The 16,978-nt window shown below is 43.1% G+C and overlaps 1 protein-coding gene across 1 annotated transcript in view; it reads left to right on the top strand.

Annotated features, from left to right (window-relative positions):
- FAM193A (family with sequence similarity 193 member A) overlaps positions 1 to 16,978 on the top strand; it is a 111,920-nt gene that overhangs the window by 32,735 nt on the left and 62,207 nt on the right. The window contains exon 5 of the mRNA XM_004383514.3: positions 6,182 to 6,306. Coding sequence (XP_004383571.2) covers positions 6,182 to 6,306 — 125 coding nt within the window. The remainder of the gene's footprint in view (positions 1 to 6,181; positions 6,307 to 16,978) is intronic.

Raw genomic sequence — 16,978 nt, 5'->3', positions numbered from 1 at the left:
AAACACTGCTTGGGATGACCCTGAGGCCTGAGCAGTGGGGGAGGTGGGGCAAGGAAGTAAGGAACAGTGTGTGTGTGTGTGTGTGTGTGTCTGTGTCTGTGTCTGTGTCTGCGCACGTGCACATTAACAGGGAGGAGAAGGTTTTCCTCCAGCTAAAGAAATATTTTGGGTTTTAAGTTCATTGAAAATCTGTTTTGTTGTCGTGGGAGACCGTGACGTGAGGACCCTAGAGGGCAGCATATTGACAGGTAGGTATTTGGCCATGCTCCCCTGGCTTTTGTTCAGCGATCCAGATGCTAAGACATCATCCCACGTTCAAGGGTCTCACAGTCCTACGGGAGGAGACTGACAGATGTGTTCTCATTGGGGCCACTGACCACCTCAGAAAGGCACTGGGTGAAGAAGGTGATGAGTGAATGGTCACCTCAGGATCGCGCGTAGACAGCCTCGGCGCACCTGCTGCTTGTCAGGAGGAGACCCCGCTCTCCAAAGGCACAGGCCGGTTAAGCTTTCGTGACCTTTACAGAAGCACCCCTTTACTAACAGTCTGCAGAAGTTTTCATCATCAGTTCAGTTTTATTATTACATAATGCTTCATTGGGCTACTTGGTGCTTTCTTAGTGGTAAAACTATATTTTAAAACAAACATAGTAAAAAGTGGCTCCTAGCTAACATTTTAAGCCGAATGGTGTTGAAAAAACAAACAAACGTGTTGCCATCGAGTTGACTCCAATTCATAGCGACTTTATGGGACAGAGTAGAACTGCCCCATAGGGTTTCCAAGGAGCGGCTGGTGGATTCAAACTGCCAGCCTTTTGATTTATCAGCTGAGCTTAACTGCTATACTACCAGGGCTTCCACTGGTGTTTATCTGATTTTAAATAAGTTAAAGGATCATCTCTCTAGAAATATTTACGTTCACACCATTTTCACACAAGTAATTTCACGGGTTCTTGGGTTTCCTCAAGAATCCCCCTTGGCCATTGCTCTAAGTGACGTCCTAAAACCTTGGGGAAGCATCCATTGTGAGAAAAGATAACTAGGTGAATGTGTGTGGGCTTTGATTTCTGCTTCAAGACCCAAATCTAAGAAATTGGAAGCAAATCCCAGGTCTTCCCTTTGTGCCTGTTCCTTCATTTTGCATCTCTTCTGGCATTCCCTCTCCTGTCTCTGCTTATTGAAATTCTACCTGTTCTTCAGAGGTCTAAATCCAGTGCCACCTTCTCTGTGAAGGCTGCTGGTCCCCCTGTCTCCTGAGAAAGGAGACAGGATGTTAGTACAGCCAAGGTCTCACCTGCCCACCTAAACATGGTGTTACAGAGATGCTGTTGTGCTGCTGAAGTCTAGACCCTCCTCAGATGTTTGAGAAGAACACTGTTTTAGGAAGCTCAAAAAATTTAATTTAAACCATGTTTACTGCAAGCACTTCCTACCATATTACTCTGAAATGTTTTCTTGTGATTTGGAAAAAGACCTCAAACTCTTAGTCCAAAATGTTGCTATTTGGTCAGTGTTTTATTACAGTTCCTTTACACAGAGATATTCACTTTGGCTTCTAGTGATATGGCAGACTAGATACCCTGAACTACTCCTTCCTCCAAGGGAAAGAGCAGATTACTAGATAACATAAAATCTTTTAAACCACATCGCTGTGATGACATGAAAGAGAATAAGCCTTAGAGATGAAAAATAAGTTGAAAACATGAACCCTGAAAAAGACGTGTGCTCAAAAGCCAGGATTCACTCTTAGGACTTCTCACCCCCGGAGATTCTCACCTTCTGCCTTGACAGCTCCATAGGTGTAGGAAACAGGAGATAAAACCTAAGTCCAGCCCAAGGTAGGGTTAGCATGTAATGCTGCTGCCACAAATGACTACAGCCTAAGTGTAGGGAGAAGCTGTGCACTGGAGGGATAGCAAGGAAGCATGCCCATCATGATCTGGTGATGAGCAGAGTGGGGAAAGAAGACCTTCCCTGAGGTTTCACAAAGGTTTGCAGTCTGAATCAGTGCTGTTTGTGATATGTGAGAATCTAAAGCCTAGAAATTGTTTAAAGTGGTCTGAGGTTGATAGAAATGTCAGGCACCTGGCAGAAGGTCATACAGATCACCTCTGAAGGGCTCTACCTTCAGTCTAACTTGACTGAGTTTCCATAGATAAAAGTCCCAAGAAAATGAGCAGTTCTCAGTTCATAAAAAACAAAATACAAGCTTGAAGACAGCATGATTGAGAGCCAGCAGAAACAACAGACATAATCAGATACCAAAGACATTTAAATTCTCAAAGAATATAAAATAACTATGTCTACTACATGTAAAGAAATGAAAAAATGTTTGGAATTATGAGTCAAGAGTCAAGACTGTGAAGAACCATCAAGTAGATTTGAAAAAGAAACGAACAAAACTAGAATTAAAGAATACACAGTTGTTAACAACAAAACACTTACTGAATATATTAAACTGGAATAAATATAGCTGAAGAGAGAATTAATGAATTGGAAGGAAAGTAAAGGAATTTTACAGAATATAGCTCAAAGAGACAAAGAAATGGGACATAGAAAAATATTAAGGCATAAGGATTTAGTGAGGAGGCTTAATTATAGCTCATCAGACTTTCAGAGGAGATTAGAGAGAATGGGGATAGAGATGCTGGATGAGAATTTTCCAGAATTGTCAAAAGATACCAATGTTTAGATTGAGGAAGCCTATATAATTTCCTAAATGAGATAAATAATAAATCCTTATCTAGATACAGCATTTATAGGGAAGTGCCAGAAATTCAAGCCAGATTCAGAAGAGGATGTGGTACAGAGAATATCATTACTGATGTTAGATGGATCTTGACTGAAAGCAGAGAATACCATAAAGATGTTTACCTGTGTTTTTTTGACTTCAAAAAGACACTTGACTCTGTGAATCAGAACAAATTATGGATAACATTGCTGTCTTAGTTATCCAGTGCTGCTGTAACAGAAATAGCACAAGTAGATGGCTTTAACAAGGAGAATTTTGTTCTCTCACAGTCCTAGGATGCTAGAAGTCCATATTCAGAGTGCCAGCTCCAGGGGAAGGGTCTCTTCCTCTGTCGGCTCTGGGGGACGGTCCTTGTCATCAGTCTTCCCCAGGGGAGGAGATTCTCAGCGCAGGGACCCCAGGTCCAAAGGATGCACTGTTCTCCTGGCTCTTGTTTCTTGGTGGTATGAGGTCACCATGTCTCTCTGCTCACTTCTTTGCTTTATATCTCGAAAGAGATTGATTTAAGACACAATCTAATTTTGTAGATTGAGTCCTGCTGATTAACATAACTGCCTCTAACCCTGCCTCGTTAACATCATAGAGGTAGGGTTTACAACACATAGGAAAATCACATCAGATGACACAATGGTGGGCAAACACACAATGCTAGGAATCATGGCCTAGCCAAGTTTACACACATTTTTGGGGGACACAACTCAATCATAACAATTGCGAAGGATGGGAATTCTGGAACACTTGTGCTCATGAAGCACCTGTACGTAGACCAAGAGGCTGTCGTTCAGACAGAACAAGGGGATACTGCATGTTTTCAAATCAGGAAGGGTGTGCGTCAGAGGTGTATCCTTTCATCATACTTATTCAATCTATATGCTGAGTAAATAATCCAAGAAGCTGGACTATATGAAGAATAATGCGGCATCAGGTTTGGAGGAAGACTTATTTAACAACCTGCAATATGCAGATGACACAACTTTGCTTGCTGAAAGCGAAGAGGACTTGAGGCACTTGCTGATAAAGATCAAAGACTGCAGCCTTCAGTATGGAATACACCTCAACATAAAGAAAACAAAAATCCTCACAACTGGACCAATAAGCAACATCATGATAAACAGAAAAAATTGAAGTTGTCAAGGACTTCATTTTAGTTGGATCCACAATCAACGCCCGTGGAAGCAGCAGTCAAGAGATCAAATGATGCATTGTATTGGGCAAATCTGCTGCAAAAGACTTCTTCTTTTTTTTTTTAATTGTTGTAGTTAAATGAAGTTTACATTTCAAGTTAGTCTCCCATACAGAATTTTTTTTCTTAACATATTGTTATGAGACCCCAACTGCTCACCCCATTTTGCGACAGCACACTCCTCCCCTCCGCCCTTGATTCCCCATGAACATTCGGCCAGCTCCTAATTCTCTCTGCCTTCCCATCTCACCTCTGTACAGAAGCTGCCCCCTTGGTCTCTTGTATCTACTTGACTAAGAGGCACGTTCTTCACAAGTATCACTTTATGTCCCACAGCCCAATCCAATCCCTGTCTGAAGAGTTGGCCTTGGAAATTGTTTTAGTTCTGGGGTAATAGAGAGTCCAGGGGCCATGCTTTCTGGGGTGCCTCCAGTCTCAGACCATTAAGTCTGGTCTTCTTACTAGAATTTGAGTTCTGCACCCCATTGTTCTACTGCTCCATCAAGAACCCTCTGTTGTGTTCCCTGTCAGGATGTTCATTGGTGGTAGCCGGGCACCATCTAGTTCTTCTGGTCTCAGGCTGATGAAGTCTCTGGTTTATGTGGCCCATTCTGTCTCTTGGGCTAATACTTTCCTTGTGTCTTTGGTGTTCTTCGTTCTCCTTTACTCCAAGTGGTTGGGACCAATTGATGCATCTTAGATGGCCGCTTGCAAGCTTTTAAGACCCCAGATGCCCCTCACCTAAGTAGGATGCAGAACATTTTCTTAATAAGCTTTGTTATGCCAATTGACCTAAATATCCCCTGAAAGCATGGTCCCCAGACCCCCCATCCCTGCTACTCTGTCTCTCAAAGTAGCAAAAGACTTCTTTAAAATGTTCAAAAGCAACGATGTCACTTTGAGGACCAAAGTGTGCCTGACCCAAGCCATAGTATTTGCGGTCATCTCTTATGCATGTGAAATCTGGACCATAAATAAGAAAGACTGAAGAAGAATTGATGCCTTTGAATTACTGGGTTAGCGAAGAATATTGACTATACCGTGAACTGCCAGAAGAATGAACAAATCTGTCTTAGAAGAAGTACAGCCTGAATACTCCTTAGAAGTGAGAATGAGTAGACTTTGTCTCATGTACTTTGGACATGTTATCAGGAGGAACCAGTCCCTGGAGAAGGACATCATGCTTAGGAAATTAGAGAGTCATCGAAAAAAGGAAGATCGTCAAGGAGATGGACTGACACAGTGGCTGCAACAATGGGCTCAAGCATAGCAATGATTGTGTGGATGGCACAGGGCCAGGCAGGGTTTCGTTCTGTTGTACGTGGGGTCGCTATGAGTCAGAACTGACTCGACAACACCTAACAACAACAAAGATACAGCACAATGACAACTACGGAACACCTGATAAAACACGATATCAAGAGCCAAATACAGGAATTTATTTAAAATTGCCAATAGGATATGATAAATGAGTATAATTCTGGATTCAAAATAGAGAGCAATATAATGAGTTTCTGTACATCCAGCACACTGGATTTGGTAGCCTTCTTTTTCTCCTTCCCCTCCACCCTCTGTCTCTTTTTTGTGCAGTATCTTAAAGCAAGTCCCAGACAGTGTGCCAGTTTTTCCAAAACCATTTCAGTATGCATCTCTAAAAAGGACTATCTTACATAACCATAGAACCATTACCACAACCAAGAAAACGGACAGTAAGTGATTCCTTAATAGTGACGAATACTAAACATTTCCCGATTATCTCACAAATGCCCTTTTATAGTTGGGATGTTCAAATGGGGATCCAACAAGGTTCAGCAGTCATAGCAACGTTCTTAAAGTGCCGCCCAATGATCTGAGGTAGGTGGAGCTGGAGTGAGGTGAACTTGGTTCCACCTTTTAAAGTCCACACCTCAGAGCCGTACTTCTCAACGTTGTGGTCGCAGGACCCTATATGCTCAAACGTGGAGGACCCCAACGAGGATGAGATCTACTGGACGAGCTATGGAAGGAAGTTCCACTTTGATTCAGTGTGCTACCTGCTGTTTTTCCTGCTATGCCTCCCCGGAGAGTGTGATTTCACAATTCCTAAAAGAATGAGACGTGCGTCGCTGCACTTTAGGACAGACGAGGCACAGTGGCTGCTCGTAAACAGAGCATCTTGGGTCGTGTGGGGGGGCGGGGAAACATCTTTCTCGGAATCTTTGAATCTTCATCGTTCAGTACGTTTCTGTTTTTTTTTTTTAATTTAGGAAAATGAGCATTTGAAAAAGTTCCAGGTGACATGGGAGCTGCATAATAAGCACCTGTTTGAGAATCTGGTCTTTTCTGAGCCGCTTCTCCAGAGCAACCTGCCAACACTGGTGTCACAGATCAGGTACGCGGTTCCATTTCTGTACATCTCGTGGTTGCAGGATGTCGTTTCTCCATGACGTAGCATCTGTGTTCCTGAAAATTCCTGCGCCGTGGAATTTCTTGGAGTAAAAATAACAGGGCTTCAGGACAACGTAAGGTGTGGGCAGCAAGGAGTACGGGAAGAGGAATACAACTGAACTTCCCCTCCCGACCCTTTTTTTTAAATTTTGTTGTTATCATTGAGTATATAAACAGCAAAACACAACACCAATTCAGCCGTTTCTTCACGTACAATTTAGTGACATTTATTACGTACTTTGAGTCGTGTAACCATTCTTACCCTCCTTTTCTTAGTTGTTCCTCTGCCATTAATATAAACTCACTGCTCCCTAAGGTTTCCTATCTAGTACTTCAAGTAGCCGTTACCAGTTTGATCCCAGATAGCTAGTTATTAGAAGAGCATAACGCTCAGAGACTTTTTTGCTGATTAAGCTAGACTGTTGTTGTTAGGTGCCATCAAATTGGTTCCAACTCGTAAAGACCTTATGTACCACAGAACGAGACTCTGCCAGGTCGGTTCGCCATCCTCACAGTCGTCGTTGTGCTTGAGCCCATTGTTGCAGCCACTGTGTCAGTCCATTTTGTTGAAGGTCTTTCTCTTTTTTTCTCTGACCCTCTACTTTACCAAGCATGATGTGTTTCTCCAGGGACTGATCCCTCCTGATAACGTCCAAAGCATGTCAGACAAAGTCTCCCCATCCTTGCTTCTAAGGAGCATTCCGGCTGTACTTCTTCCAAGACAGATTCATTCATTCCTCTGGCATTCCATGGTATATTTGATATTCTTCGTCAGCAGCATAATTCAAAGGTGTCATTTCTTCTTTGGTCTTCCTTATTCATTGTCCAGCTTTCATATGCCTATGAGGCGATTGAAAATACCATGGCTTGGGTCAGGCTCACCTTAGTCTTCAAGGTGACATCTTTGCTTTTCAACACTTTAAAGAGGTCTTTTGCAGCACATTTGCCCAGTACAATGTGTCATTTTATTTCTAGACTGCTGCTTCCATGGGCGTTGATTGTGGATCCGAGCAAAATGAAATTCTTGACTTCAGTCTTTTCTCCGTTTATCATGATGTTGCTTATTGGTCCAATTCTTAGAAGTTTTGTTTTCTTTATGTTAAGATGTAATCCATACTGAAGGTTTTACTCTTTGATCTTCATCAGTGAGTGTTTCAAGTCCTCTTCACTTTCACCAAACAAGGTTGTGTCATCCTGCATATTGCAGGTTGTCAATGAGTCTTCCTCCAATCTTGATGCTGCATTCGTCATCATATAATCCAGCCTCTTAGATTATTTGCTCAGCATAGAGATTGAATAAGTATGGTGAAAGAGTACAGCCATGACACACACCTTTCCTTACTTTAAACCACGTAGTATCCCCTTATTCTGTTTGGACAGCTGCCTCTTGGCCTATGTGCAGGTTCCTCATGAGCACAATTAAGTGTTCTGGAATTCTCATTCTTCGCAGTGTTATCCATAATTTGTTATGATCCATACAGTCAGTAAAGCACAGGTAAACATCTTGCTGGTATTCTCTGCTTTTAGCCAAGATCCATCTGACATTAGCAGTGATATACCTCGTTCCATGCCCTCTTCTGAATCTGGTTTGAATTTCTGGCTGTTCCCTATCGATGTATTGTATTGCTGCAACCGTATTTGAATGATCTTCAGCAAAATTTTACTTGCGTGTGATATTAATGATATTGTTCAATAATTTCCGCATTTGGTTGGATCACCTTTCTTTTGAATGGGCGCTAATACAGATCTTTTTCAGTTGATCAGCCAGGTAGCTGTGTTCCAAATTTCATGGCGTAGATGAGTGAGCACATCTAGTGCTGCATCTATTTATTGAAACATCTCATTGGTATTCCGTCAATTCCTGAAGTCTTGTTTTTTGCCAGTGTCTTCAGTGCAGCTTGGATTTCTTCCTTCAGAACCATCAGTTCTCGATCATATGCTCCCTCCTGAAATGGTTGAACATTGACCAGTTCTTTTTGGTGCAGTGACTGTGTGTATGTGTATTCCTTCTTCTTTTAATGCTTCCTGAGTTGTTTAATATTTTGCTTGTAGACTCCTTCAGTATTGCAACTTGAGGCTTGAATTTTTTCTTCAGTTATTTCAGCCGGAGAAATAGTGAGCGTGTTCTTCCCTTTTGGTATTCTAGGTCTTTGCATTTTTCATTATAGTACTTTGTCTTCTTCAGCCACTCTTTGAAGTGTTCTTTTCAGCTTTTACTTCATCATTTCTTCCATTCGCTTTAGCTACTCTATGTTTGAGAGCAAGTTTCAGAGTCTCTTCTGACATCCATCTTGGTCTTTTCTTTCTTTTAAAGACCGCTTGTTTTCTTCATGTATGATGTCCTTGATGTCATTCCACAACTCATCTGGTCTTCGATCATTAGTGTTCAACGCATCAAATCTGTTCTTGTGACCGTCTCTAAAGTCAGGTGGGATCTACTCAAAGTTGTGCTTTGGCTCCAGTGGACTTGTTCTAATTTTCTTCAGCTTCAACTTGAAAATGCAAAAGAGCAGTTGATGGTCTTCTCCACAGTTGGCCCCTGGCCTTGTTCTGACTGATGTTACTGAGCTTTTCCATCTTCTCTTTCTGCAGATGTAGTCAATTTGATTCCTGTGTATTCCATCTGGCAAGGTCCACGTGTATAGTTACCATTTATGTTGTTGAAAAAAGGTATTTGCAATGCAGAAGTCATTGGTCTTGTACAATTCTGTCGTGCCACCTTCAGTGTTGTTTGTATCACCAAGGCTATATCCTCCTTCTATTCCTGACTCTTCTTTTTCCTTTGTTGCTCCTGGCAGATAGAGACCAATTTTGCCTTGGATGGCAGCTTGCAAGCTTTTAAGACTCCAGACACTATGCAGTGAACTAGGAGGTAGAACAGAAGCACTATACACATTATTACACCAGATAACTGGGAAGTCCCATGCAACCATGACCCTAAATCTCCAAACCAAGGAACCAAATCCCATGAGGTGTTTGCTTGTACCTAAGCAGCCACAGCTGCTACTCTTTTTTTTTTTTTTTGTCATAAATACATCTATCACAATCTTTTTTCCGGTTCAACTTTTTATAGGTGTACAACTTAATTGATAGCAATTACAATAATTGGCTGTGCAACCTACCCTTATTCAATGTGTTTAGTCCTTCACCGTTAACCCTTCGCTTTCCCCCTCCCTCCCACCCCTGATAACAACTAATAAACTTTGGTTTCTGTACATTTGCCTTTTCTTGTATTTTTACGTAAGTGAGGTCATTCGATATTTGTCCTTTTGTGATTAACTTATTTCACTAAGTGTAATGTGTTCAGGCTCCATCCACATTGTAGCATGGATCAAGACTTCGTTTCTCCTACCGGCTAAGTAGTATTCCATTGGATGTATGTACCACATTTTGTTTATTTATTCATCTGTTGATGGGCATTTAGGTTGTTTCTACCTTTTGGCTATTGTGAATAGTGCTGCAGTAAACATTGTTTTACAAGGCTCTGTTTGAGTCTCTGCTTTCAGATTTTGTGGTTCTATACCTAGGAGTGGAATTGCTGGGTCATGTGGTAGTTCTGTTTTTGTTCTAGTGTTCTGAGGAATTGTCGCACTGTTTTCCACAACAGCTGTGCCATTTAGCATTCCCATCAGCAGTGTATAAGGGTTCCAGTTTTCCTACAGCCTCGCCAGAATTTTTTTTTTTGTCTTAGCCGTCCTTTGTTGTTAGGTGCTGTCGAGTCAATTCCGACTCATAACAACCCTGTGTACTACAGAACAAAACTGCCTGGTCCTGCGCCATCCTCACAATCATTGCTATGTTTGAGCCCATTGTTGGAGCTACCATGTCAGTCTGTCTCCGAGAGGGTCTTACTGTTTCTCGCTGACCGTCTACTGTACCATGCATGAAGTCCTTCACCAGGGACTGGTCCCTCCTGATAATATGTCCAAAGTACGTAAGACGAAATTTCGCCAGCCTTGCTTCTCAGGAATATTCTGGATGTACTTCTTCGAAGACAAATTTGTTCGTTCTTCTGGAAGTCTGTGGTATATTCAATATTCTTGCCAACACCATAATTCAAAGATGGCAATTCTTCAGTCTTCCTTATTCATTGTCCAGCTTTTGCGTGCATATGAGGCAGTTGAAAATACCATGGCATGGGTCAGGTGGGCATGAAATGGTATGTGGTAGTGAAATGGTATCTCGATGTGGTTTTGATTTGTGTCTCTCTGATGGCTAATGACATTGAGCATCTTTTCATGTGTTTCGTGGCCATTTGAATGTTCTCTTTGTTGAAATATTTATTCAAATCCTTTTGCCATTTTATGATTGGGTTATTTGCCTTGTTATTGTTAAGTTGTCAAAGTTATATATATATTTTGATTATTAGATTCTTATTGAATGTGTGGTTTCTGAAGATATCCTCCCAGTCGATAGTTTGTCTTTGCACTTTTTTGGAGAGTCTTTTGGTGAACAAGAGTTTTTAATTTTTATGAGGTCCCGTTTATTTACTTTGTCTTTTGCTATTTGTGTTTTTGTTACGTATTAGATTATCCATTATTAAAAGCTAGGCCCTTCAGCATTGCCCTTGCATTTTCTTCTAATAATTTTATGGTTTTAGATTTCATGTATATGTCCTTAGTCCATTTTGAATTTGTTTTTGTGTATGGTGTGAAGCATGGATCCTGTTTCATTTTTCTGCATGTGGAAATCCAGTTTTCCCACTACCATTTATTGAAGAGACTCTCCTTTCCCCATTGAATGGACGAGCACCCTTGTCAAAAATCAGTTGATCATAAATGTGTAGGTTTGTTTCTAGACTCTCAGTTCTATTCTGTTGGTCTGTGTGTCTCTTGTTATACCCGTACCAGGCTGTTTTGATTATTGTGGCTGTTTTAAAATCAGGAAGTGTGAGTCCTCCTGTTTCGTTCTTATCTTTCAACATTGCTTTAGCTGTTTGAGGCCTCTTGCCATTCCATATAGAGTTGACGATTGGTTTTTCCATTTCTGTAAAGAAGGCTGTTGGAAATTTGATTGGGATTACATTGAATCTGTAGATTGCTTTGGGTAGTATTGACATCTGAATATTAAGTCTCCCAGTTCATGAACATGGAAGATCTTTTCATCTATTTAAGTCTTCTTTAATCTCTTTCAGCCATGTTTTATAGTTTTCATTGTATAAGTCCTTCATGTCCTTGGTTAGATTTATTCCTAGGTATTTTATTGTCTTAGGTGCTATTGTAAATGAATGCTAATTTCTCTTTCAGATTTCTCGTTGCTGGTGTACAGAAACCCAGCTGATTTTTGTTTGTTGACCTTGCACCCTGCAACTTTGCTAAATTCCTCTAATAGCTCTAGAAGTTTTCTTGTGGACTCTTTGGGATTTTCTACATATAGGATCATACCATTCATGAATAGAGATAATTTTACTTCATTTCCAATCTAAATACCTTTTATTTCTTTTTCTTGTCTAATTGCTCTGGCTAGGACTTCTAATGCAATATTGAATAGAAGTGGTGAGAACGTACACCTTTGTCTTGTTCTCGATTTCAAGGGGGACCCTCCCAGGCTTTCTCCATTAAGTGTAGTGTTTGCTGTTGGCTTTTCATCTATACCCTGAATCATATTGAGGAATTTCCCTTCTATTCCAGTCTTCTTTAGGGTTTCTTATCAAGAAAAGGTGTTGGGTTTTATTAAATGCTTTTCTACATTCATAGAGATGATCATGTGGTTCTTTTCCTTTGTTCTGTTGATGTGATGTATTACATTGATTGATTTTCTAATGTTGACAAGTGAACTTTTAAATAATAAACCCAGTGTAAATGCTACAGTAGATGTAACACCACACAGCCCTCACAAATAAAGAAAAGCTACAGTGAATATAGCACTGGACCATGACCAGAGGTTCCGCTCTGCTGGCTGGTGGGGGGTGTGTTTCCACCGCAGCCTTGAGTCTGCAGGAGAGTTGGGGAGGCCCCAGTGTGTATGGTGGGCTCCTCTGGGCGGCAACATCTGCCCTGGCTGGCTACTCGTTGTACTTCCCTGGCTTTCCTCTTTGTTCACATTTGGGCACTTCTTACTGGTGTGAGGATCCCTCTCACTTCCTCCTGTTTGGAATGTGCTGGACTCTTTGCTTTTACCATGACAGCTGTGCACATGGGTACATGGGGCTGAGTGAGAGAAGATGGGGAGAGAAGGTGGGGCTGGGGGGATGGGAGAGGGAAATGTCGTGTGTGTTCTGCAGAGCGCTGGGCTCCGTTGGGGACATATTCTCCTCAGTGACTGGAGGCTGCTCCGTAGTCCAGAGCAGAGTCGCCTGTGCGGGGTCACACCAGCGACCACAGTTGTGCATATTGGTGGCTTTATTTCTTACCTGTTTACCACAGATGTACAGATTCCCACACTGTAGACACATTATAAGGCATCCTGGTGACACAACAGTTAAGGACTTGGCTGCTAACCAAAAGGCTGGTGGTTCAAATCCACCTAGCCACTGTGCTTGAGAAAGGCCTGGCAGTCTGCTTCCTTAAAGATTACAGCCAAAAAAAACCCTATGGGGAAGTTCTGCTGTGTCACATGGGGTCGCTGTGAGTTGGAATCGACTCAGTGGCACCCAGCAACAGAAACATTATAACAGAAGAGACTGCAGTCCTCTTTACTTGTCCATATTGAAATACATTGCGAGCAAATCCAGAAAAAAGAGGAATAATAAATAGATAAATTATTGTGGCATTTACTTACATACCGATCACTACATTTTCTCCTTCTTGAAACCCTTGTGACTAACCCAGTCTTTGTTTTCTATATTTCCAAATCCTGTGTGAGTGTTCCAGCAGCCCATACCTCTGGAGAAGGAGATACTCCCAAGGGGCTTGATAACGGGACTGAGGAGAAAGAGAACAGAACAAGATGTCATGTGGGTGTGGCTTGCTCTCTGCTTTGTTTATGATCCTTCCAGCCAGCCTTTGCCACAGCCTACTTCCTGTCACACCCTGTCCCTTCCATGTCCACTCTTTAAAAGCATCCATTACATTATGGTAAGGGTTCGTCAGACCTGAATGTCTCAACCCCACGGAAGAAAAGAAGTCAGTAGAGAACTCAGTGTAATGAGTTTGAAATGCAGAGCAGGGTCTTATCCCTACTCTGTGACGTGTGGAGCCATGAGGAGCGTGCAGGGTCATGTCCCTGATCTGTGATGTGTGGAACTGTGAGGAGCGTGCAGGGTCTTGTCCCTAGTCTGACGTGTGGAGTCGTGAGGACCGTGCAGGGTCATGTCCCTAGTCTGTGACGTGTGGAGTCATGAGGAGCACGCAGGGTCTTATCCCTACTCTGTGACGTGTGGAGTCGTGAGGACCGTGCAGGGTCATGTCCCTACTCTGACGTGTGGAGCTGTGAGGAGCATGCAGGGTCATGTCCCTGATCTGTGATGTGTGGAGTCATGACGAGCACGCAGGGTCTTGTCCCTACTCTGTGACGCGTGGAGCCATCAAGAGCATCTTACAAGAAGACATGCATCCTGCAGGGACTCTTCAAACCAGATGCTGGTGTACTTACCTGTCATTTTCCCTTTCTTGCTGGGCCATTGTCCCATCAGCAAACTGTGGGTGGGTAACGGAGTGCGTCGGAATCCTGAAACGTGTCATAAAACCTCATTTTTTTCTGTGCCATAGTTCTAGATTTTTCCATTCTCTCATCTCAAATGATGACCAGACTCCAAAGATCAGCAGTGTTATCGGGTCTTGAATGTTAATTCTGGGGCTTAAGCTGCACCATGCAACCCCTGAATCCCAGGAACAAGTGAGGGAGCGGGAGGAATACAGATGGGGGCAGAGATGCCGGCCAGGAAGGGGCTGGTGAACTCCAGGAGATAGAGCGGTTTGCTGTGCGCTTCTCAGGCAGAAGCCCCTTAGAAAGCGTGGAAGGTGGGGCAGGCACGCTCGCTGAACCTGAGTACAGGCTGACTCTTTACAAATCTTTGGAATCCAAACGTGAGCTTTCAGTGTACAAATATACATTTAACAACCCATAACGTTGTTCTGACAAATTATATATGTACACCACCCCCTAAAGTAATGTCACCGTCTGCGGCTCGTAAAATACATAGTTGTATTTTAATATTAAAACTTTATCTCTGGACCTACATGTATTTGTTTAACCTTTTTTATTATAAAGTAAAATACAGATGCAGAAAACCACACAAAGCGAATGTATAACTAAATGAATTGTTGAAGGTGAGTATCCCAGCAGCCACCACCTGAGTCTGTCCCCGCCGTGCGCCCACTGCAGGCGCAGACACCTTGGCCCAGGTGGTCACTGCGCTGGCTCTCACGGCCGTCGTTCCTCACATTTCTTTATTCTCTTAGTACCCACGTGTGTGTTTCCATCCTTAGCCTCGCCTGCTGTTTATTTGGCGTGCCTGCCCTCGCCCTCCATCTAGGAAGGAACTAGGTCGGCTGTCCTGTGGAGATGTCCGCGGTCTGGGTTCTGCCGAGTGAATGCTCACAGTGCAGTCTGGCACATCCTTCTGTCCCAGCTGCAGGGTGGCAGTGGGGTCCAGGGGCTCTATCAGACTCAGCTTCCATCCCTTGGGCAAGACTCTCGGAGGGGGTGTGCCTTTATGCTAGGATGAGAGAGACTTCCACCCAGTGGTGCCAACCACTTCACTTAGCCTGATCAGGTCATACACATGAGGCACGCACACGGCATTGGCAGTAGTGCTGTAATTATTCAGACGACAGACAGACAGACCACAACAGGAAAAGTTCCATGGCGAGCAGTCCCTCTGGCTGGAAAGCTGTCCGGGCGGAGATGGGAAGCTCTTCCACGCGCTCCTCCACTTTTGCACTGTGAGGTGAAGGACTGAAAGGGGCATGCTTTGTGCCAGCTCCCACCCCACCCCAGGTCAGGTAGGCTTCCTTAGTGGCTGAGAGCTTCTGCTACGCTTGCTCCTCCAGCACCACAGCTGAGGGGACAGAGAATCCCTCCCCCAGCCCCTTTGATACTCCATGTCTGCTTGACTGCCTGAGGAGAGGGTGGTGAGACATCTTGGTGCCTCGCCTGGAATTGTGTCTCTTCACCTGCTGACATTTAGACAAACCATTTGGCCTCAGAGGGGCCAGAAATGCCTGCTTTTCCCTCCATTCATTCAAAATATAGTGTACATTCTGTAACTTGGAAGAGAGCAGTTCTTCCTCTGGTAGGAGTGGATCTGGGACAGGGCAGAGTGCACCAAAGGTGCCTTCCAGCCTCCAGACAGGACAAGAGGGTGGTGTGGAATTACAGGGGACCCGGGCTTGGCATCAAGAAGGGACATAGTAACGTGAAGTGAGGAGGCAACGGGAGTAGGGGAGACCTCATCCAGAGATTGTGATGCAGTGAGAGGAAGACTGTTCCTCCAGGGATGTTGGTTTGGGGACTGGGGTCATACCAGGCATTCTGCAGAGCCCAGAAGAGACACAAGGGTGTCACTGAGTCAGTGTCTACAGGAGTTTTGTTTCCTGTAAAGCAGCAGTAGTCTTAGGAGAACAGCCTTGACAGTTTAAATCGCCTCAATCTCCGTGGGAGGTAATATGTATACATATATATATATATATATATATTCTTTTTTTTTTTTTCCTGGGCTTCCTTAATTCCTCAATTCCATCTTCTTTCTGTTGCTCCCACTTTGGAGGGACTTTCATATGTGAGCACGTGTGGGGACAGCTTCTGCAGCCAGGGTGTGCAGGGGCTCGGATTGTTGCCAGTGTTCCCGTGTGGTCACTGGAGAGCGGGCACAGGAAGGAGAAGGGGCGCTTTCCACCCATCAAAGTGGTCTAACTTGAAAATAGCTCTTTCTTAAAATACGTAATTTTTATTTTGTTGTTGTTGAGAATGTATACAGCAAAACACAGGACACCAATTAGACAGTTTCTACATGTAGTAGTAACATTTAGTGACACTGATTACGTTCTTTTTTTAGTGTATATATATATTTAAATTTCTCATACAAAATTTATACACATACTGTTTTGTGGCGTTAGTTGCAGTCCCCACAATGTGACAGTGCACTCCCACATTCCACTCTGCGTTCCCTGTGTCCATTCAGCCAGTTATGGCCCTTCCTGCCTTCTCATCCTGCCTCCGGACAGGAGCCGCCCATTTGATCTTGTGTATCTGATTGAAGTAAGAAGCACACTCCTCACGTGTATTATTTTTTGTTTGATAGTCCTGTTTAATCTTTGTCTGAAGAGTGGGCTTTGGGAATGGTTTCAGTTCTGGGTTAGTAGAGCACCCAGGGGCCCCAGTTTTGGGGGTTCCTGCAGTCCCCGTCAGACCATTTGATTACTTTCTTTGAGTTGTGTGACCATTCTTACCCTCTTTCTCTGAATTGTTCCTCCCCCTCAGATAGTTCTTTAATGTGTTTCTTATTGTAAAATTTTATTACATTGTCTTTGCAAATAAAATCCTGAAAATATGGAAAATCATGGAAAAATAGAATTATGTGCTGAACAATTTGGTATGTCTTCTAGACTTTTGTCCTGTTTTCTCATACTTGATATATGCACTTAATATGCTCCTACAGTCACATCTTCACTTCCTTGCTCCTGCAGTCGCGTCTTCACTCTTACACGCTCCTACAGTCGCGTCTTCACTCTTAC

The sequence above is a fragment of the Trichechus manatus genome, unplaced genomic scaffold (assembly GCF_000243295.1).
Source record: "Trichechus manatus latirostris isolate Lorelei unplaced genomic scaffold, TriManLat1.0 scaffold00111, whole genome shotgun sequence".
Taxonomy (NCBI): Eukaryota; Metazoa; Chordata; class Mammalia; order Sirenia; family Trichechidae; genus Trichechus; species Trichechus manatus.
This window is presented reverse-complemented; position numbering and strand designations above follow the sequence as displayed.